General features: G+C 49.9%; 2 protein-coding genes across 2 annotated transcripts; one reads left to right on the plus strand and one right to left on the minus strand.

Annotated features, from left to right (window-relative positions):
* Positions 1–678: 678 nt before the first annotated feature.
* On the minus strand, positions 679–20,286 carry PMM2 (phosphomannomutase 2). The gene is made up of 8 exons (XM_082856409.1): positions 20,179–20,286; positions 15,206–15,317; positions 13,294–13,370; positions 12,521–12,612; positions 9,787–9,886; positions 9,601–9,676; positions 8,201–8,316; positions 679–2,082 (listed from the first exon to the last, which is right to left on the minus strand). The coding sequence occupies exons 1-8, from the start codon at positions 20,242–20,244 to the stop codon at positions 1,981–1,983; spliced, it is 741 nt and encodes a 246-aa protein (XP_082712535.1). The 5' UTR covers positions 20,245–20,286; the 3' UTR covers positions 679–1,980.
* A 688-nt stretch (positions 20,287–20,974) lies between these two features.
* On the plus strand, positions 20,975–22,199 carry TMEM186 (transmembrane protein 186; the record flags this gene model as incomplete). The annotated part of the gene is made up of 1 exon (XM_082856563.1): positions 20,975–22,199. Exon 1 carries the CDS (start codon positions 21,531–21,533, stop codon positions 22,197–22,199), a length of 669 nt encoding a protein of 222 aa, XP_082712689.1. The 5' UTR covers positions 20,975–21,530.
* Positions 22,200–22,440: the final 241 nt, after the last annotated feature.

Here is a 22,440-nt window from a genome sequence, read left to right on the forward strand (position 1 = left end):
GCATCAGCCGCTGCTGCCTGCATGTTACTTACCTACTATTATTACCTGATGTCCCCACCACGGAGCCCAGCTGCGGAGGCCCTCGGGGAGCAAGGTGGGTGCTGGGGAATACCTAAAGAGAGAGGTGGGATACATGGCCGGGGAGCTTGGACCGTGATAAGACCACCGCAGCAGGGGAAGGATGGCGCAAAGTCTGAAGTCGTTGGAGGTGGGGAGGCAGGTTGAGGGAATTGTGACAGTGTAGGGGAGGGGGCCCAGCCTGATGGCCTCGGGGTACCTACCCAGGGCAGCCCTGTGCAGGGTGGAGAAACAGTGCACCCTTCACCTCATGAAAGTTGGGACAAGTCTGAGTAAGACTCAGTTGTCTCGTTTTGATATATAAGGAAACTTCTACGGAATACTGGATCCTTACCCAGTGGGCAGAAAAGCCTGGAGGGTGGGTCGATGCCAGTTGGAAAGTGCAACCCCCAACATCGTGGGAACGTCAGCGTCGCAACGAGTGGCCCCTCAGGTCCAAGAGGGCTGAGCTCTTCCCCCAGAATCTGAGAAGATACCAACTCACTTAACTCGAGGAGAAAACAGTAATCAGAAAGAAAAATAGGAAACAATAAAATCACTTTAATTTGCTACTCTTCATTTTGAAAGATCATTACAGTATTGTGTAAAATTCAGCCAGGAAGGATGCCACAGGACGGCACAGTCCTGGGAACCAGTGAGAACCGTCACCCCAGTGTGTGGCCCTGGGCAGGTGAGGGGGCTGACCTCGCAGCCTGGCGCTGATCCTGAGCTGAGACAAGCCAGGCTGGGGGAGGGTTGGGGGGAACCAGGTTCCTCTGTGATGAAGGTACCTGGTGGGGGCAGAAAGGTGGGCTGCTCAGAGCACCTCTGTAATCCCCACTTCAGATTCAGGTCTGCAAGCCCCCAGCAGAGGCCATGCCTGGACTGACGCCGGCCCCGGCACTGGTCTGTGGAGGAAGATGCTCAAAAGCGACACAGCAACCGTTTTCTTGGAAAGCTCTCTTCCGTGTTCTGTGTTGTGGACGAGGCTCCGCGCTGCCTTCCAGTTATACAAGGAACTTGCAGAAGGCGGGAGGGAGGAGTGAGGGTTGCAGACCCGACCACGGCAGCTCCGAGGGCCTGGGTGGATGGGCTTATTCAAACATCGGCAGAGAAACGGTACAGCTCCTGATCTGTTAGTTCAGGCTCTCCCCTGATCCCTGACGAACTAGGGCAAACAGGCCCTGGGGACAGCAGGAGGAGGTTCTTTGGGCGAAGTGTGACCGCCTCAGTTAGTCTCTAGGCCTGGGCTCGGAGCTGCGTCCCGGGAGGGCCATGTGCCAGTTCTCGGCGGGGTTGTTGGTTCCACTGCCTCTGTCCCAATGGCTAGGAAACCAGCGGGCTCTTCAAAGTGTAGTGGATACAGAGCTACCCCTGCTTCCTGGGCCAGCTAGGTGCAAAGTCCCTGGGGTCAGTGGTCACTCGGCCAGCGCTCTCACGGGGGAGCTTCATTTCTGGAAGTGTTTTTAACCATGTCCCAGGGTCAGATCATTGTAAACATCTTGTCCTTTCTTTCTCATCACCAAAGCCCCCCTCCTGGTACTGATGCAGAGGGTCCCAATGTGAATATCTGTTATATTTTCCACAAGACCCATGAGGAAAGAGGGAGGGTCCAGGCACACTCGTTCTTCCTGTATCATTCTAGAATGATGGGAAAGTTTAAAAACAAAAAAACCCCAGGTGTACTGTGATCGCACATATCAGGGCAGGGCTGGGGGTCCTGAGACTCGGGGTGGGGACAAAACCCTCTGTTGGAGACAGTCCTTTGAACCGTTCTTGACAAGCCTTTTCTTCTCCCTTCTGGCTGCTTCTAGCACTGGAGGCGGAGGGCCATTTCCCTGCTGAGTGAGGACCCGAGTGACAACCGTACAGTGGGCTGGGGGTGGGCGTGGCAGGACGCCCCTCCCACGGGGAGAGGGATGGTCAGCAGAAGAGCTCCTCACAGATCCTGCGTGTGTCCTCGGGCGCTGTCACGGTGTAGCCCACCGTCCTCGGGTCTGTGAAGATCTCGTGGTCGTTCCCGCCCTGGGAAGACACGGTGCAGATGCAGGCGCCACCTGGCTCCTCCTGGGCCAAGGCTGTTGCCACCCAGGGGCCTGGGGCCACCAGAGAAATAGGACCAGAAATGAGGACCCTGCGATTTTACCGGGTGGGGAGCATCTCTTCAGGCACCTTTTCTTAGCCCCCAGGAGAGGAACAGCAGGGGTACTGTCGTACCAAAAAAGGGTTTTTCACCTTCCCTTGAACTGCAGTTTAGCTTTGGAACATGCAATTATGCCTGTGAAAGAAATCACGATGTTCCCATGAAGATCTGTCTAAGGCTTATTTTTCTATCAAGAAAGCAGAATTCTCACCCCATCAATTTGTTTTAACTGCATCCAAACTTTCCTAACAGGTCATGGGGGACTGTAGGAGGGCAGACAGTCCAGAGCAGCACTGCCCTTGAGACTTTCTGTGACGATGGACACGGTCCACCTCTGAGCCGACGGCGGCCACACGTGAGGCCTGTGACAGAGGGACTGAGTCTGATTCACTGAAGTTTAAATAGGTCCATGTGGCTGGAGTCTGAGCCTGGTGGCCTGGGCTCAGATCCTGGTCTAGCACTGGTGAGGGGGGTATGTGGGCAGCTCCCCATCTGTGAAATGGGGATCGTGGCGGAACTTCGCCCAAAGCACCGAGGCCACTGGTGGACGCGCAATCCTGGGGCAGCCCCAGCGCGCAGCTAGCACCGCTTCCTAGCGTTTTCATGCTTCCTTCCCCCTGGTGAGCCCCTAGGAGTTGAGGCCCGGTCTGGAAGGGGCCAGGCATGCTGGGTGCAGGGGGTCCTGTGACTGTGGATCACCTAGTCTGTGCTGCACCCCCTTCCCCAGTCCCGCCCATCTCAGGGGAATGCTGCTTCCACAACCCACAGCCCTGCAGGAAAGCCCCTGCTTAGCTTCTCATGGAATTTCCTATATTTTCCTCATAACATTGGAAAAGCAGTCTAACACAAAATCTTGAAAAAAAAAAATCAATTAGTTTATAATGTGATGAAAATCACTGCAGAGAAAATGGATTTTTTCATAAAACACAGAGCACGAAGCCAGTATGGAGAAAACGATTCTGTACGAAAATGACATCCTTTTAAACAACTGACACCTGAAATTATGGCTGCTCTCATCTTTGTAAGAACCACCCACCCCCAAGCAGACGGCTTCCCTAGGAGAAGGTGAAGTTCATAGACCTCATGAGGGACTACTGCCTGGGCCCGAGGCGCGCTGGGTGGAGCCATGTTGGGAGGCCATGACCTTGGAGCCACACTGGGGAATGTTCTTTCCCAGAAGCCTGCCAAGCCTTGCGCGGGCCTCACGAATTTATGTCCTGTGAAGGGGCTCTGGTCATTCAGCTGGCCCCCAGTTCATGGCCAGCATCTCCTGAACAAGTACACGTGAAGACAATTCTTACGACAAAAAAAAGATTTCTCCTAGGAACGGCCTGGTGTGGGGAAACCAGCACAGAGCACCCAGCCAAGCCAGCAAGAACTCCTGCTCTATTCGGAAAACCCAGCACCCACCTGGGGCACTCACTCCAGTGTCACTCACCGACCCTGGAGCGGGGTTAGTCCTCACGGATAAACCGTGTGCAGCGCTCACTACCCTCCAGGCATGGTCTCAGAAGCTGGAGCTACAGTGGCAAACAAATGACGCCCACCTAAGGGTCGCCTTCCAAGCTTACATTTAAGATGGACATCAACAGCTCTGTGGATGCTTTGCCGGCATCTGCAAAGAATAAGGGGAGGGGACCAGGGTGACAGGGGAGACGCCTTTGAGCAGAGGCCTGAAGGAAGAGAAGGGACAAGCCCTGTGACCGCCCATCCGGGAAAGGCTGCCAGCCGGGCTAGAGCCTGCTGGGCTAGAGCCTGCCGGGGAGGGGCCGGGCCGTGAGGCCTCGCAGGTCGAGATGAGGACTAGGGATTTTATGTGAAGCCTCCAGAAAGCCAGGAGCCAGGCTTCACACCATCAGGTTCACTTCACAAGAGGAACTTTCTGGAGAATGGATGGGGGATGAGGACTCAAAAGCGGAAGCAGAGGAGAGTCAGGAGGCTCCAGCCCCCAGCCAGGGTGCAAGGCAGACAGAAGCCACTCTCTGGGGAGCGGGACCTCTGGAGCAGCAAGGCTCACAGATGCCACGCCTGCCCCAACCTGGAGAGGGTGTCCCAGGTGCCTAACAGATGCCTCACCTGACAGAGGGCCTGCTGGTGGCGACGGCGGGGAGCTGCCCGTGGAAGGAGGCTGAGCCCTGCTGCCTTGTAAGCCACTGACTCGTACCAAAGCCAGGTCCAGAGATTCCGATCACCCGGGAAGGAGAAACCTCCTGCAGCCCGGTGGGGCCCGCTGCTCTCAGAGGGCAGCAAAGCTGCACTGCCCGCACTGCCCACAACTCCCGCAGGGCAACTGGCCTCAGAGCAGGCGGGCTCCCTCCTGGGGCTGCAAAGACCTTGCAAACCAGACTCGGAGTGAAGTCGGGAGAAGCAGAACCAAACCACCAAGCTAGTGAGTGCCACCCACTAGAAAAATAAGGCTACAGTGAACAGGAAACTTCAAAACTGGATTTGCATGTGCACCAAAGGTTACTGGATTCCTGCTGGGCAGGCTCAGCCACCCACAAGCTCCAAAACAAAGCTCCTGTTACCTGGGAGAAGACGGAGGGAGGGAAGAGGCGAAGGGATGAGTAAGTGGTCATGTTTCCGTTAAGGTGTACCTGGCAGGCCCAAAGTAGAGGCCCCGGATCAGCGCAGGCTGCCGATTAATGTTTAATCCTTACAAGGCCAAGGTCTGGGCCGACGGGAGGAGGGTCGCAGCGGGAGGAGGGTCGCAGTGCAAGCTGATTTTCTTGCATCAGTGTCCCGGCCGCCGCCGGCTGCATGCCCTGCTCCAGACACAACTCCCAGGGGGTCTCTGCTGGGTGGATACCTGCCCGCGGCACAGGCAAGCGCTCTAGCTGCACATGGACGTTTACCTCGGGTAGTTCAATAAGCACTTAGCCAATTTCTATCCATTATGGGTACAAAGGCCACCAAGACAAAGGCTCAGCCTTCAAAGATCCCAGAGCAGGGGTTCTCCCCTGGCTGCAAGTGACAGTCACTGCAGGAGCTTTAAAAATACATCAATAAAACTGGGAAAGAACAAGAGACATGGGGGCCAAAGGCCCAGGATGCATTAAGAGCTCCCATGCCTGGGTGCCTCTGGCCACAGGAGAGCTGGGTGCCCAGGGCTTATGCAGGAGGCTGGGGACCTGATGACTGCGGTGTGCGCTGCTCTCCCAGTATGTCAGAATTAGCTGTGGATGAAAACAACCTCAAACAACTTTCACGTTTAAAAATGAATGCCCTTAGATAACTGTGCTGATTTTTTTCCTAGAAAGAAGTAAACAGCTATGGTCAAAAACAGCCTGGCCCCAGGGTCATGAGGTTTTGAAAGCGATCAGGTGACTCCAATGTGCCTCCAGGGCTGAGGACCAGCAGCTCAGAATCTAGTGATGACCAGGCTAGGGGTGGGGCTGACGTCCCTGGGTGACTGCCCCTTAGGGTCTGGCGATGGCTCTGGCACAGCTCCCCTCATCCGTAAAACAGGGTTCAGAGATGCGTGAGGGGCCCTGGCACGGGAGCACATCGGGGAGATGCTGATGCTGTGGACACCAGTGAGCCCTGGGGGCCTGAAGCCTGGGTCTCCCTGAGCAGGAGCGTTGGGGGTGAGGGATGCTCCTGCCTTGGGGTGGGGCTGGTCCACCGTCCTGTTCTCTGGACCAACAAGGCCACCAATTCTGGGGTCCGGAAGGCAGTTTCCAGGACGAAGGAGGATTCAGGAGAGCCAGGGCCAGCCTCTTCCCTCTTCCCTCTGCTCTCTGGACGTGCTCGGGGCGGGGCCGGGGAAGACACGGGGGACTCGGTGCAACATGAGGCTCCGGCCGAGCTGCCGGGCAGGCGTCTAAGCCTGCTGAGCTTGGCAGGGAAAGGGCTTTTTACTGACAGCGCTTAGCTCAGGTGCTGTCTCCCTGGGAGCCGGCAAAAACATTTTGCCTCGGCGCAAAGAAAGAAAACAGCTTTCCAAATATCTATCACTGAATACGAAAAGAAACTTAAAGCGAGTATTTGGATTGCTCAGGGCCTCAGGCTGTTAAAAGATTTAGATGGCTGGACTGCTAACTCCCATCTCCAGGAAACCACTGATAAAAAAGATCAGAGGAGGGCAAAGAATGATGCAAGAGCGTTTACTCCAGTGCTCGTGAAGACAACGAAGAGCCACAAACCCAAAGGCCTCTGCCAGGGAAATGGGTAAATAACCTGTGCCTGAATGCTAGAATGTTATACGGCCATCAAAAGCTTGTTTTCAAAGAACATACCCCGACGTGGGGGGAACGAAATATGTTAAGAGAACAAAAGCAGAAACCAGTGAACACACCGTGTCCCACATTTGGGGTCATATACATTGCAAAGAGGCTGAGAGGCATGTCAGCTGTGATTTACAAGTGACTTTTCCTTTCTTCTTCATGCTTTTTCTAATTTTCTACAATGAATACCTATTAATTAAGAATGGGGGGGAACCTCCCTTCAATAGTATCCATTTTTTAAAAGTAGGTAAGATTAAAAAAAAACAAAAACTGACGTGTGGTAATGCAGTGGTTAAACAGAAAACTCTCTAATTTCCAAATGAAGAATTCCCCGAAGATGTTGTTTTCTAATTATCTCAAGAACTGCATTCCATCCTGCAAAGTCCCAGCTGAGGCTTCATCATCACAGCACAACCTGCCTCAGCCCCTCTGAAGAGCTGTCTTCTCAGCCTGCAGGAATCAGCCCAAAGCCGGGAGGATGGTGGGGAAGGCGGGGGACCGGCGAGGGTGGCTCGTGGGATCCTAGTTCCTCGACCAGGGATTGAACCTGTGGCCCCCTGCAGCGGAAGCATGGAGTCCTGACCACTGGACGGCCAGGGAATTCCCCCAGTTTTATAATTTGGAAAGCAGGACATGAGACTATACTATCCAGAAGTCCCTTTCACGCTGGAAGACTAGCACGTTGAGATCTTACTGAAAAAGGCAGGTCCACACAGGAGAGACCTTAGCAAAACAGCACGCATTTTGGGTGGACCGGGGGTTGGAGAGATTAAAAACTCCATCCATGCAGCCTTTCTGATGCTGCAGTACAGCCACCACAAAGCCTGAGACAGGAGCCTGATGGCAAGGTAGCTACCACCACTGGGTGGCCCGTGAGAGGGAAGCAGAGAGGCACGGGGGTGCAAGAGGAAGGTAAAGGGAGGCGGCCCCGGGCTGGGCAGTGACCATTGGGGGCTGAGCCTCCTCGGGCCTCGATGGCGACAAAGCCTCTCCATCCAGCCCCTTGGGGACCCACCTGTCCTAAGGAGAGCCTCGCCTGCTACCTCGGTGGCTCTGGGGAAATTCCTCCTGCTGGCCTCTCAACACCTGGCTCTGCTCTCAGTCCCCAGTTTATTTTATTATTTTGGCCGCGCTGAGAAGCTTGAGGTATCTTAGTTCCCCGACCAGGGACTGAACCTGTGCCCTTGGCAGTGAAAGCGCCGAGTCCTAACCACTGGACCGCCAGGGAATTCCCATCAGTCCCCAGTTTAGATTTGGTCCCGGACTTGGGATTTCCGACAGCCCCCCCGGGACAGCCTCCTGCCCCTCAGTGTGTGATGCCCAGGCCTGACCCCCCACCTCTCATCTCTCCTGAATTCCAGACTCACGAGACTCTTGGTCCTCCTACCATTTAGCACTCCTAGTGCCCAACCTAAATGAATGCCCCTGGGGAAAAAACACGGCGGAAACATGAAACAAAAACAGCAAGGGCTTTGAAACACAAAGAGGATCTGATGACAGCACTGGGTCTCATTCCGGAAGGCGCTCGAGGTGGGTGACACTTAACTCAAAGCCAAACTGAAAGGCTCCATCCTTGCCTTCAGAGATGTCGGGTGTCTGCGCGCAGAGAAGAGGGGGCTCCCTCACCCCACTCTCATAGGACAGAAGCTATTACTCAGTTTGAGCTGGGCTGCCAGGTGAAGTGTGGCTGGGGGCAGAAAAGCCCATCTGTCCGCTTTCCCCCTCTTCAAACCCAAATTGAACAACGAAACTGCAAAAACACTTCTATACTTACTGGCATGGTTTTGTCACCAAAGAAATAAATGGTCTCATAGCCGTCCTTTTCCACATGTCCCAGGCAATACCTCTTGTCCCATCCATCAGGGAAGACATCAAAGCTGATCTGACCTCCTGCCGTGGGGAGGGAGACACACAAGCTAAAGGTGAAAAGGAGGCTAATGATATGTCACTGAAAGAAAATGTGCCCTTTGATCTTGTCGGCAACTGGAGTGCCAAGGTTGATTTTTATGACCTCAGTTTGCTAATTACAATACTTTACGGGTAGGTTCTAGAAATCAATTCTTGCATGACTTTTTTTTTCTCCAACATGATTTCACCTAAAACCTAAAAATCTAAAGTCTAAAAAAGAGACACAGAGTGCTGATTCAGAGTGAGACCCACAATGGCTTTGCACCCGAGCGGTCTGCAGAGCGCGCTTAAACGAAGCCCAAAGCAGGCCGGTGAAAGAGCTGCGAACAGCTTCCTTCAGCCGTGCTCCCCTGGAGCTCGACTGTGCGCTCGGCGGAGAGGCCTGGGAGCGGGATGCATCCAGCTCGTCGTGCAGGAAAATGAAAACCCCACGGACGGGGATTGCCAGGCAGCTTTCTTGGGCAACAAAAACCCTTTCAGAGCTGTGTCAGGGAAGATGTTCATCTCACAGTTCAAGGATACTTAACAAGACACCCATTCATCCTTTACACAGAGGCCCTCTGCAATTCCAGTTTTCTGGCAAGCGTACGCTTGTTTGAGCCGGTGAAAGGAGAGGGCTGTAAGTACGGCTTGTCAGCACTGACAGCAGAAATCGGTCTGTTTAAAGCGTTTGACAGGCATATTCCACCAAAAAGCGAGGCAGAGACATCAGCGGTGCAGGAAGAGCTCTGCATCAGACACTGGAAACGGCCGCATGCTGGCCTGTCACTATGAACAGAAATTTCGTGAACCTAGACAAGTGACTTCCCCTTTCTGGGCCTCGGCTTCTTGATTTGTAAAACCAGCCCAAGTGACTTCGAAGGTTCCTTGCCATTCGAACATCACAGGATTCCGGAACACATTCAGTCTACTTGATCTAAGAGGCCCTGTCCCACCTCTCTCCTACAGTCACCCATGAGCTAGCTGTCTTCTGCCCAAAGGTGTGGGGATAAGTTCTCACTCTTCATTAAGCAATCTTATTTTTGACTAGGAGAAGTGCAGGCAGGAAAAATCCTGCTGGGCGAGGACTTAGAACCAAACCCAGCAGCGTGGAAGTCATCTCCTAACCTGAGTCCCGGCTAGCGCTGATCAGGCAGGAGGGCAGTTTCCTGCCACGGACAGCCCAGCTGCAAACTCGTCACCGTCCAAGTTCAAGAGCACACCGGCCCACAACCACCTCCCAGCAAACAGCTCCCAGAGCCTGAAGCCCGCTTGAATGCATGATACCTATGGAAAACGTGAGGCCTTTCCCTGCAAACTCTCTCCGCAGATCCTCCACGAATTTCTGTCTTATACTTTCTTTCTGAGGAAAACAAAAAGATACCGATAGTCCACTGCATTAGAAGCACACTTTCTTGGCCGCAGAGATGCACACCACACGTCCATACACCCGGCTATTTCATAAAGACTCACCTGATCCAGTTCGTAGAACTCAATGCGTTCTTCTTGGCTGCAGCTTCTTCCGACGGGGGACACATTCAACATCCCATTTCGGAATTCGATGAAAGTACCCCTGGGGAGGAAAAGGGGACGGAGGTCCCAGAGATACATCATTTATTTGAGCAACACAACAGATGGACAGACAGGCTAAAAAGCTGGCCAATTCCAGGGACGTCCCTGGCGGTCCAGCGGCTAAGACTCTGCACTTCCACTGCAGGGGGCATGGGTTCGATCCCTGGTCGGGGCATTAAGATCCCGCATGCCGAGGTGTGGTCAAAAAAAAAAAGTGGGGCGATTCCGATGGCAAAGGCGGGTGTGATCAGCCTTTGGCGGTGCTGTGCTGGGCCGTGTGGCGGCCACGAGCCTCACGTGGCTAGAGAGCCCTGAAAACTGTGGCTGATCTGACCTGAGATCAGAGTTCACAGATTTCGTATGAAAAAGGAGTGTAACCATCATTGACAATGCTTTATACTGACTATATTTGAAATGACTATAGTTTGGATATAGTCAGTTAAATAAAACATATTAAAATTAATTTCACCTATTCCTTTCCGTTGTTTTTTTTTTTTAAACATGGCCACGGAAAGCGGAAAAAACGGCACATGTGGCTCATATTACATTTCTGCTGGACGGTGCTGCTCTTGACAGACAATGTTATAGTTAACAAAGAGCTATGAAAATGATTGCTAGCTCTTCAAGTTCCCTGAGGAATTTGAAAATATATGTCCCAGACACCTTTGCAAGTGACCTAGTGAAATGCTGATTTTTACCAAGAAAAGCAACACAGGAAAAGCTGCTGAGGATCCCCAGGTGAGCCTCAGTAATAATACTTCAAGGACACACGCCAGGCGTAGCGCTGGGACCAGATTCCACGCCAATGCCGCCACTTACCAGGGACCCTGGGCACCGCTCTGCTCTGAGCTCAGAAAGGGGCTAATGGCACTTGCTCTGAGCCCCCCTGAAAGGGCTCCTGAAATGAAAAGTACCAGTTTATCTAAAAAACTGGGAAGCAAGTAAAGTAAAAATAGCGGTATCTCCATCACTGGATCCTTCCCCTGCTGTGTTCAACTTGCAGAGAAAGAGGCAAACGATACAACAACGTATGTGCACCTAAGATACTTTTTCAAACACCCCGTCCCGGTTGTCCTGGACTCGGTACAGACCAGCCTGTCGCCTATACCTTCTACATCTACACTGGGGTATGGGGCCCTGGTGATCATTCCCAGGGGGGATACTAGGCCTGTGGGTCCTAAACTGTCAGAAAAAGAGGTCATGCCCAAGGCAGGGAGGGAGGCTGATGCACTGTAGAAAGGCTTCTGTTCTAAAAACCAGGACTAAGGCGGTTGATCAAGCATTCACCTCCCCCCTGAAGACCTGGACGATGTGACGTCTTACTACACTTGCCTGGCGTGTGTGGGACATAGCATTAGACCCACGAGCAATGTGGGTAAACGCCGATCAAGGAGGAACTCAGCCCTGCCTTCTGAATTCACTGGGTGTCTCAGGCTAATTCGGAGTCACAGCTCTGCACGCTGGGCCCTCTCACTAGATGACATCTTCTTTGGAGGACAGGAGTGTATCTTATCCTTTTTTTATCCTCCCTCAATGCTCAGCCCAAAGTAAAGACTGAAATGACCTGGGGTACGTTATATGTTCACTTTCTACAATGGAGAATTTCTAATATACGTAAAAGTCAACAGCACAGGATAAGGAACCCTCATGGGCCGTCTCCCAGCTGCCAGAAAGATGGACTTCGGGTCCCTCCTGTCTCATCCATCCCCCTACCCGGGACAGATGTGAAAAAGGAAGCCCCTGCCCTCTGAGAGGAGGTGCCGAGCAGGGGCATCTGTTTCGGAAATTCTGGAAACAGGTCTTGAGCACTCTCGAAACTCCAGCATGTCTTGAAATCCAATCACCCTTTAAGAAATGTTTCACCCTCTAATCATTAGGGTGTTACACATTAAGTGCAGAAAACCGAGAAGATGAAAAGTATTTCAAAGAAACCACCTGAAATCTCATTACCAAGAAACAACCACCATTAGCATATGGTCCGTTTTCTGCCAATCTTTTAACTGTGGGCATGTGTGCACATTACTGTTGTTTTTATTTAAAAATGGGAATTGAGATAACAGTATTCAGAACAAGAGGTACGTTCCCGAATCAAATGCCTACCGAGGCCAGAAAAATGAGACAAGTGGCCCGTGAAAGACTGGGGGATGGGGAGGGGGGCAGCGCTGCCCGCCAGGCTGCTGCCACCTAGGAGGGAGCATCGAGCTGCCGGGTTTTCAGATGCTGCAGAAGCCGGAAACCCAGGCATTTTAAAGTGTGAAATCAGACTTTTAAATGATAGCACTTACTGCAGATTTTACTGAACACCAGGGGCCAACTGAACTTGGCTTTGCATGGGATTTGGCCCGGAGGCCTCCAGTTTGAGACTCCTGAGCTGGGGCCTGGGCTGATGCTGCTTTTCCCACACTGCTGTTTCACAGGCATGTGCCTTAACTGATAGCCTTTGAAAGCATATAGTTTTCAACTTCCGTCACGTGGACGCACCATCGTTTATGTAATCATTGGTCTACCGCTGGCTTTACAGAAGGTTTCCAGTGGTCCCTTACTAAGCACCTGGCTTTGGAGTTGAGTTAGCTCCAACCCACCAGACGGCATCAGCCATATTCCAGTGGCGCTTCTTTGCTAAAAGCAAACCCACCTTTTCTTCGGGAGTTTAATTTTCGCGATGTAGCTCAGACAGTAGTTGATTAAATCCTGGATTAGGGCCTCACCCAGGTGACCTTGAATGTTCTAGATAAAGAAAATACTGGAGTTAACTTGACACAGTGGGAGGCCTTTTCAAAATGGCTTTCCAGCAAACCCAGGTCTTCAGCCTCTGTGGCTGGAGGGTCACCAAGCAGTGGTGGGGACACACCCCACTGCCTTTCTCCTTTTCTCCCTTTTTCTCTGGTTGAAAACATTAGGCAAACCAGAAAGGGCCTCAGTCAAAACCATTTTCTGCTTCATTACTCAAGATTTTTGTATTCATTATCTCTCAAGTGCTTCCTGGAAGCCCCAAAGAGTTTATTGCTGCTGCCTTTTATTCAATTAAAATATCTGCAGACACTGATAGAAAATATATTTTTTCCACTTTGGCTTCCTCTTACGTCTGAATAGAAGGATCTTAATGGTAATAAGAGCTACATGGTACCTCTTAGAAATGCTTGCAGCAAGACAACTTGCCCTAGTCTTTGCTACCATAATAGAAATATTAGATTAAGTAACCTTGAAAAACAATTATAAAAATTTAGTTAACAATTTGGAATGTGTACTAGTCACATGGTTCAATATCCAAAATGTAAACAATACAGGGTGAAGATTCATTACCACTCTTCTCCCAGATATAACTCCCTGGAGGCATTCAATATCAGATACCTTTTTAGAAAACATTTCACTAGTAGTACAGAGTAGTTTGGATACTTGCAAACCTACCTGTTTGCACAAGAGTTTCCCATCTTTGTATGCTACCAAGCCATTTTCTGGAAACACATAATCATATTTTTCAACCACTGCCAACAAAACAAAATTGAGAATGCAATGAATTGGACCCTGTGTTTCTATTTCTTGATTAACACTAATCGCCAATAAAAATGCTAAACTCCAGTAATGACTGTGAAAGGCTATCTCATCTTAACAGATTGGGAGGGTGGAAAAAAAGCTCCTTAAAAACTTTTTTAAGAAGCCTCTTCATTATAAATTTAAAAGATGACAATTAGGCTGCAGATTGGAGACTCGGTGGGCACCTCAACGATGGCTCCCAAACCCCACTGTGAATCTGCATCACTGGGGCAGTGATGAAAATCTGCAGAATTCCAGGCTCTGCTCCCAAGGTTTCTGAATCAGAATCTGCAGAGGCCAGGTTAAGAATCAGATTTTGTTTTTTAAAGCTCTTCAGGCGATTCTTATATTCATTCACATTTGAAGACCACCCACATAAATCTTAATGGAGCCTCAAACTCTAGGTGCTTGCCAAAATGCAGATTCCCAGGCACTGTGTGTTGGGTGGGGCTCCCACATCTCCAGTTGAATGAGCTTCTCAGGTGATTCTGATGCAGGTGGGTCTTCCACTTTCTTCTGGCTCGCTACTGTTTTGATTCTGGAGTTTCAACTCTTACTCTCTGAAATGTAAGACGCTGTGCTACACTGACAAAACCTCTCTGAGCCTGTGGTTAATTACGTGACCAGAGGCAGAAAGGGCAATCGGGACCAGGTAACAGGATCCCCGGGTCTTAATGTGTCCCATTATGTTGTTTATAGCGTTTCTAAACAGAGCACCTACAAGGAAAATTAAGTGTAACCAGAACAGAGAGTTTTAAAGGGACTACACAGATCCCTCTTTCAGTAACTGGTTCAATAAATACACCCCACACAGATTCGCACTGTAAGATATTACATCTAGAACAGTGGTTCTCAACTGGGGGTGATTTTGCCCCCTGGGGACATCTGGCAGTGTCTGGAGACATTTTTGGTTGTCACACTGGGTGTGGCAGCACTACTGGTATCAAGTGAGCAGAGGCTAGGGATGCTGCTAAACATCCTACAGTGCACAGGACATAGAGAATTACTGGCCCAAAACGTCAACGGTGCCAAAAAGAATGCTCAATCCATCTCTCTCTCTCCCTGCTATTTCTTATAGGCCAGGCACCCCGGAGGCCCTGGGGCCGTGGAGATGAATAATCCATAGCACTGGTCTTCCAGCCAAACACAACCAGACAGTTTCCAATAATCAGAGCGCTGCACCCACAGCACTAGACTCTCTGTGAGGGTAGTTGCTAAAGTATGATTCCCATGCCCTACAGACCCATGCCCTTCAGAATCTCCAGTGAAGGGGCACGTAAGAATCTCCACCTTCCTGGGGTCCTGGGCTTGAGATTCTGGTTCACTAGGTGGGGAGGAGCCTGGGTGCCTCCCGACTAGGGAACTCTGGGGAACACTGCGATAGGGCAACAGAGGGAGGCATGAAGACCCGGAGCACCCCTCAACACCTGGGTGAGAAGGACGTCAGGAGATGGGGCCCGAACTGAGGCCAGAAGGGCAGTTAATGGGGACCAACAGGAAGGACTGCAGGCCGAGAAACAGACACCCATCTTTCTAGGTGAATCTGTCCATGTATCCGAGTACCAACTGTTCCACTAGCAACTCCAGAAATTTACTTAGAGGACTAAAAACAGAGGAAAAATAAAGGCAGAGAAAATGTTTCCCCAAACAAGGAAGCAGGAAGCCTGAAGCCTGCCACACGGGGGTGAGGGCTCGGGGCTCCTGTGATACTAAATGGCAACAGGTCCCAACGTCCTCATGAGAAGTTGACCTTTTACCAAAATGCAGCCAGCAATGTGGAGTTTACCATCGTTTCCCAGTTGCTCCTGTACTTTCGCAAAGTCCGACCCGCCTACGACTCCAACTTTGATCTTCTGCCTCAGTTTTTGTAGAAAGCAATCCATGTCTTTGGTAATTTTCTGCATTTCAAAAAGAAAAACACAACAGTCAAGAGTCACGAAGTAATCGGGAGACTAAAATCCCAAGAGTGATATAACCCTTATTTTTATAACTGCCAATTGGGTTTCTAGGTCTACAGATAAGACCAACTATTTAGTCGTGCTTTTGGGACATCAACTTTTTTATCAGAAAAAAACTTGTTAAATTTTACTTATTTTTACCTCGTTTAAAACACACAAGAAATATATTAACAGCTGTTATGTACTGCTCTAGCCTTTTTTCTGTGCATTTATATATACACTTGTCTATATGCACATATATAAATAGGTGCTTTTTGAAACACAAGTGGACTCATTCCACATCTTGTGCAACGACTTGTTTTCTCAGCACTAAGTTGTGATTTTTCCACAACGCATGTAGACCTACCCCAGTCCTTTCAAATGCCACACTGTGCTCCATTTATGGATTTAAGTTGATTAAAACAAAATAACATAATGAGATTAAAGAGGAAGTTGAGAGTTGATTTATTATAATTATATAAACAAACAAAAAGCCTTAGAGTAAGACCACTAGATTTTTCAGTCTCTCCTGAAAGAAAAGCTCTATCTATAAATAGTGGTCTCAAGACTTCCCTGGTGGTCCAGTGGGTAAGACTCTGCGCTCCCAATGCAGGGGGCCTGTGTTCCATCCCTGGTCGGGGAAATGGATCCTGCATGCTGCAACTAAGAGTCCGCATGCGGCAACTAAGACCCAGTGCGGCCAAAATAAATAAATAAATATTAAGAAAAAATAAATAGTGGTCTCAGTGGTATAATTTTATGCTAGTTAAATTCCAAACCGTGTGCCCATTCAAAAGAAATTTTAAACTGACATGAAAAGATATCCCTGTGTTCAAGCAAACCACAATGAAGTTTTAAACTTTTATTTCATTACTTTTAGCAATCTTAATTGTACACTTACATGGAATATCTACACAAATAAAGTTACCAGAAATTAAAAACAAAAAACCCACTTAACTCAACTTCAGTACAAAAACATCCAGAATTCAATCTTCTCCTTTTCTTTTTCTTTTTTTTTTTTTTGGTACGCGGGCCTCTCACTGCTGTGGCCTCTCCCGCTGTGGAGCACAGGCTCTGGATGCGCAGGCTCAGCGGCCATGGCTCACAGGCCCAGCCGCTCCGCGGCACATGGGATCCTCCCGGACTGGGGCACGAACCCGCGTCCCCTGCATTGGCAGGCGGACTCCCAACCACTGCGCTACCAGGGAAGCCCTTATCCTTTTCTTAAAAAAAAATTTTTTTAGAGTAATACATGCATATGATTAATAAAATAAAATTGTACAGAAGGGCTTACATCAGAGTGCAATCTTTTCTACATCTTCCAGTGGAATCTTGACCTAATAGACAAAATCTAGTGGCCTCTGAGTCAGTGATTGTGAAAATGGGTCCCAGAGTCCCCACAACTGCTTTACTCAGAGCCGACGTCAGAATGCAAGTGGGGAAGATTCCCATGATTGCAAAATATTAAAAATGCAACACAAACGCAATACTTCCACCTTCAAACAGAAGCCTAAGGGCACAATTTATTTTCTCTTGACCCTTGTGCACACTGATGAGTTAAATGGTATTGCTGTCCAGCTATCAGACGTGCTCTGCAACTTGCATTGGTCAGAGACACCTTTTCGCTTCCAGATGGCAGCAAATACTTTTTGACAGGAAATAAGACCTAGCTGCTCGTGACCACAATAGAGCATCTAAACTACCCCACACCGCAGGAGAGATTTGGAGCAAAATAACCACACAGCCAAATTGTCATAATGTTTCTAAATAACTCTTGTGCTGATAATTTCAAGGAATTCTAAATCATCCCAGACAAAATAAAGCACAGAGAAAGAGCCAAAAGCTTGGAATTAAGGTGAAAAAATGTTAAAGTTCACCTTCTGAAAAATTAAAAAAAAAATTATAAAAGACTTTTTTGGGACAATTAAGGAAAACTGAGTGGAGTAAAGGAAGAGTTAGAAAATAGGGCCTGTGGGCCAGACCCAGCATGCTGCTTGTTTTTGTAGTGACTGGAACACAGCCATATATCCATTCATTTCCGAGGTGTCTGTGGCCACAACTATAGATGTGAGTAGCTGTGACAGAGACCATATGGCCTGCGAGCCCCAACCATTTACTATCTGGCTTTTTACAGAAAAAAGTTTGCTGACCCCTGGACCAGGGTATAAAATAATATTAGGGAATTGGTGATAGTTTCCTTAAGTATGATGACGGTACTTTGGTTACGACATATGTCCTTGTCCTCAAGAGCTGCAGGTGTGAACATTTAGGGGTGAAGTACCATTATGACTACAGCTTAGGAAGTGGCACAGAAAAGATTAAAAAAAGAGAGAAAGTTAATATCAATCACTGTTGAATTTAAGTGGTGGGAATATGGATGTTTTGGGTACTATACTTTTCCAGCGATTCTGTACATTTGAAATTTTTCATGATAGGAAGTTGGAAAACAATTCACCCAGGTTTATATCCTAGTTCTAAGTCTCAACTGCTTTTAGATGCAATGGCATATCTTAGGAAAGTACTCAGAACAGCAAAATTCTACTAAAACACTAAAATGTGCAAAGCTCTGGACTCTACTCTAATTAGATTTTACCTGTTTAGGTCATATACTATTTCAGCAGCTGCAGGAAAAGATAACCCATTTGATTGCTTTCGGATTGTCTTGTGCTCATCAATGTTTGAGAATGCGAGTACTGAGGAAGGGAAAGGTTGTACAATGAACAGATCTGTTGCTAAAATAGTTTTTATTTTTTATTTTTAAAATAGCTTTATTTTTTAACCTTGAGCACCCAGCACACAGAAACAATTCTATTTTTTTTTTATTTTTAAAATTTATTTATTTTTTTAGCTGTGTTGTGTCTTTGTTGCTGCACACAGGCTCTGTCTAGTTGCGGCGAGCGGGGCTACTCTTCATTGCGGTGCGCGGGCTTCTCATTGCGGTGGCTTCTCTTGTTGCGGAACACGGGCTCTAGGCGCACGGGCTTCAGTAGTTGCGGCACGCGGGCTCAGCAGCTGTGGCGCATGGGCTTAGTTGCTCCGTGGCATGTGGGAACTTCCTGGACCAGGGCTCGAACCCATGTCCCCTGCACTGGCAGGCAGATTCTTAACCACTGTGCCACCAGGGAAGCCCTGAAACAATTCTCTTTAAAATTAGATGTTTTTTTGAGTGTAAAAATTCACTTAATTCGCCAAAGAATATCACGTTTCAAATGTTTTAAGGGAGAACACTGCGGGTTGCCTGGTCTCGCTGCTATTTCATACTTTATGCTTATATATCCTGGTACCTTCTGGGAATCAGAAGCACGTTCCTGAATGACACACCTAGTAACACAACAGCCTCCACCTTGGAGCGGTAGCAGAAAATAGCAAACTTAGCAAATAACGATGCCCTGAGGCCCAGAGACTTGTACCAGATCTCTTGTGTGAAATCAAGGTCATGGTTCCACTGAGTCTGTTTGCTTATTTAAAATGGAAATAACAACTATCCTACCAGGGATGAAAGCGGGAGAAAGGTTAAAAGGGTCTAATGATACTGTGTAAAAAGGCTTGGAATGTAAATCCGAGGCCATTACAGCCAATGGGCCAAATTGAGAGCAGTTTTACTGGAACGCAGCTATGCTATGTCTACATAAGGTCTATGGTTGCTTTTGCATTAAAGCTGAGTAGTTACTACAGACCATATGGTCGGCAAACACAAACGTATTTGCTATCTGGCCTTTTACAAACAATGAATTGCTGACATTGGCTCCAGACCACTAGGCGCTAATTAACAACCTACAGGTGTGCATGGATCACTGAACCTCAGAATCAAAAAGGGCCTCTGGAGAACTTGCAATTGAGCATCATCGCTAGATACATAGCACCTGTGGCTCAGAAAGGTAAAATGATAGGGACAGCTGAGGTCACAGACATTCGTTGTGAATTCTGGAGCACACATACCACTGCTTTCACCTGGCCCAAACTAAGCAGGGTAGAGCTAGAACTTGAAGACAGTGAGGCTACTTGGGCCAAGTCTCAAGTTCAAATGGCTGGTGTTCAGTGACTAATCTGTGCAAGGGGGAGGTCAGGGTGGGCAAAGATCACAAATGTTAATCTTAACTGAAACATATCCGTGCCTACGGCAACAAAATCTGGAAATGAGAAGTTTCTAGGAGTCCAAGGAGGTTCTCAGCAGGCAGCCTGCAGCAATCTAGGTCTCCTCCATCACCTCACTCCACTGCAGGGCTGGAGAAGGGAGTGGTGGTGGTCGCTGATATTAACTGTATATTATTGAACCCAGTCTACCGTATGCAAGATACTTTCATGAACTTATATGATTTCATTCGACACCCACAAACACCACATGCAACAGGTCATATCCCCACTTAATGCCATAGATGCTGAGGCTCTGAGGTTAAATGACTTTGCTCAAGGTCACACAGTTGTCAGGAGGTAAAGCTGAGACTCTACCAGGTCCGTTTGACCTGGAAACCTGTGTCTTTCACATCAGCCTACAGGCAGAGACCATACCTCATATGTCTGAGGAGGGCACACAAGCTGGTTAAGGGGCACAGCTGGGGTTCAAATCCGGGGCTGGAGGTGAGAGTTCAGAACTGCGTTTTCCAACCCAACACAAGTTTCTTGCTCTCTAGAGTTTTCCGGCCTGTCCCATCTCTTCGAGCACCCTGAGGTCTTGAAGAGCTGGTGGGAGCTTCCATCTCATTCCTCCAGGAACCCAGAGTAGAGTTCGGTCCCTTCAGGGGAGATAGGCGGTCCTTAGCCCCGTCTGCGAGCAGCAGGGGGCTCTGCACCGGCTGCCGCCAGCCCGCCGGACGCCGCTTACCTGCCGCGGGGCCGTCAGGGTCCCGTCCACGTCGAAGAGACAGAGCGCTGGACCGTGCGCCGCCATGACCCCAGTTTCCACGCGTACCTTACAGGATTCGCTGGCACCTGGAATCCGTCTCGGAACTTCCGGGACCAGCCCCCCTGCCGCAGGGCACGCCGGGAGGAGGAGAATCCACTCCCATAATGCCTCGGACTAGCGCTAGCTGTTCTCTCTGGACTACAGATCCCAGAACGCAATGCTCCTCTACGCTGTCCTATTAAGGCCGAACACGCGCTCTTAGCGGTTCCGGGAGTAGGAGGGATTCACTTCCGGCAGGCGGCCTTGAAGTCATGGTAAGAAGGCGGGTGGTGGGAAGTAAGGGAGGTGACGTGTTTTGTGGGTCGGGGGCAGGCCTGGGGCAGGCCTGCAGACACCTGGGGTTCTGATTCGGAGAATCCGTGGGAGGGACGTGGGTTCCGATTTGTTATTCCCCGCTCTCCTCTGCGCTCAGGTCACGTGGGCCCTCAACGGCGATAACTAAAACTCACTGAGCACTCGCCGAGCATCAAGTGCATTTGAAGGCTTTAAAACCATCATCACATTCAGTATATTTTGGATTCCCATTTTGAAAGATGAAGAAACTGGGGCCCAGAGAGGTGGAGTAATTTGCCCAAAGATCCACAGCTGGAGACTGTAGGAGTCGGGATTGGAACCCAGATCTGACTTCACCGCCCAAAGTATCTTTCACTGCACTATTCGAGGTGTGGAACTGTGCATCTCATAAAACCCTTGTGCTACGGTTTGACGCCTCCCTCCTCCTCCGTTCTACCCCATCCCTCAATTTAGGCCAAGTAAACAGCGTTTCCCTTCCGACCCCAAGATGACGCTTTAAACCTGACCGAGAATTGGGTAGTTATTATGATGAATGTCTTGCGGATTTGTTCCCCACTGGGACATTGATTGAGTTTCCTGCTTGGGGAATTGTCACACACGCTGTGGATCCAGTGCCAGCCCAGAGTTGGCCCTCTCAAGGTATTTGTTGAATGAATGAAGGCTGCGCCTCCTTTCCTATACCTACTTGAGCTGTCTGGAGGAAAGAGGACCGGTTTAAAGGTCAGACTCTGCCCCACTCACTGGCTGTGTGTCTTTGGGTAAATTTCTTACTTTCTCTGGGCTTAATTTTCTCCGTGGTAAAGTAGAAGTAGTGGTTCCCATCGCAAACAGCTTTTGTGAAGATCACGTGAGGTAAAGCGTCTGGCTTTACCTTTCTTTCCATCTCTGGCAGTGATGCCGGCCTCACAGGATTGGTGGGAACCTCCGTGTAAGATGCTTTGCAGCTGTTCCTTGTGTGATTAGCATGGTTGAGTTCCATGAGAGAAATGGTCTCCCTGTCTCCCTTTCAGGCCGCCTTCCTCCGAGCTGTGCCGCGGTCGCCAGGGCCAGCTGCATGGGGAAGGCCCCTCCACGGGCTGTGGTACTGCAGTGGGCGGGATCCTAGGAGGTGGGTTGGAAGCAGGCCACCAACCTCCAAGGAGAAACCACCCGGCACAGAGACAGAGACATTTCAGATGGTGTACCGGTTTGATGCCATCAGGTCTTTCGGGTACTTGTCTCGGCTGAAGGTGGCACAGACGGCCCTGACGGTGGTGGCCTTGCCGCCTAGCCTCTACTGGTACTCCCAGGGCCTCATGACCTTCAACTCCCTGTGCCTGGCGGGCGGGATCGCTGGCTTTGCCCTGGCCATGTTGTGCTGGATGAGCCATTTCTTCCGGAGGCTGGTGGGCATCCTGTACGTGAATGAGTCGGGCACCATGCTGCGGGTGGCCCACCTGACCTTCTGGGGCCGGCGACAGGAGACATACTGCCCTGTGGCCGACGTGATCCCCATGACGGAAAGCCAGGATTGGCCTCAGGAGCTGTTCGTGCGGATCCGGCAGTACAGTGGGAAACAGACCTTCTACCTCACCCTGCGCTACGGACGCATCCTGGACCGAGAGCGTTTCACACAGGTGTTTGGGATGCTGGACAAGTTCAAGTGAACGGACAGGGGGCCTCCTGCAGGCAGCCTGAGGGTGTGGGCGGGGCTGAAGGAGGGGGTCGGGCAGCTGGAGACTTTGCCGGCGCCCCTGGGAACTTGTCTTTTGGGATAAGGAAATTCATGAGATAGAAGTAACTGGGTTTAGAAAGAGGCCCTGAGTGCAGATTCTTAACTGCACTTGTGTGTGACATTCAGATAATGGCCAGAAGTTTCTGTTAAGAGCCAGTTCTTGGAGGAAGCGA

This window comes from Leucopleurus acutus, assembly GCF_964270905.1.
Source record: "Leucopleurus acutus genome assembly, chromosome: 16".
Lineage (NCBI taxonomy): Eukaryota > Metazoa > Chordata > Mammalia > Artiodactyla > Delphinidae > Leucopleurus > Leucopleurus acutus.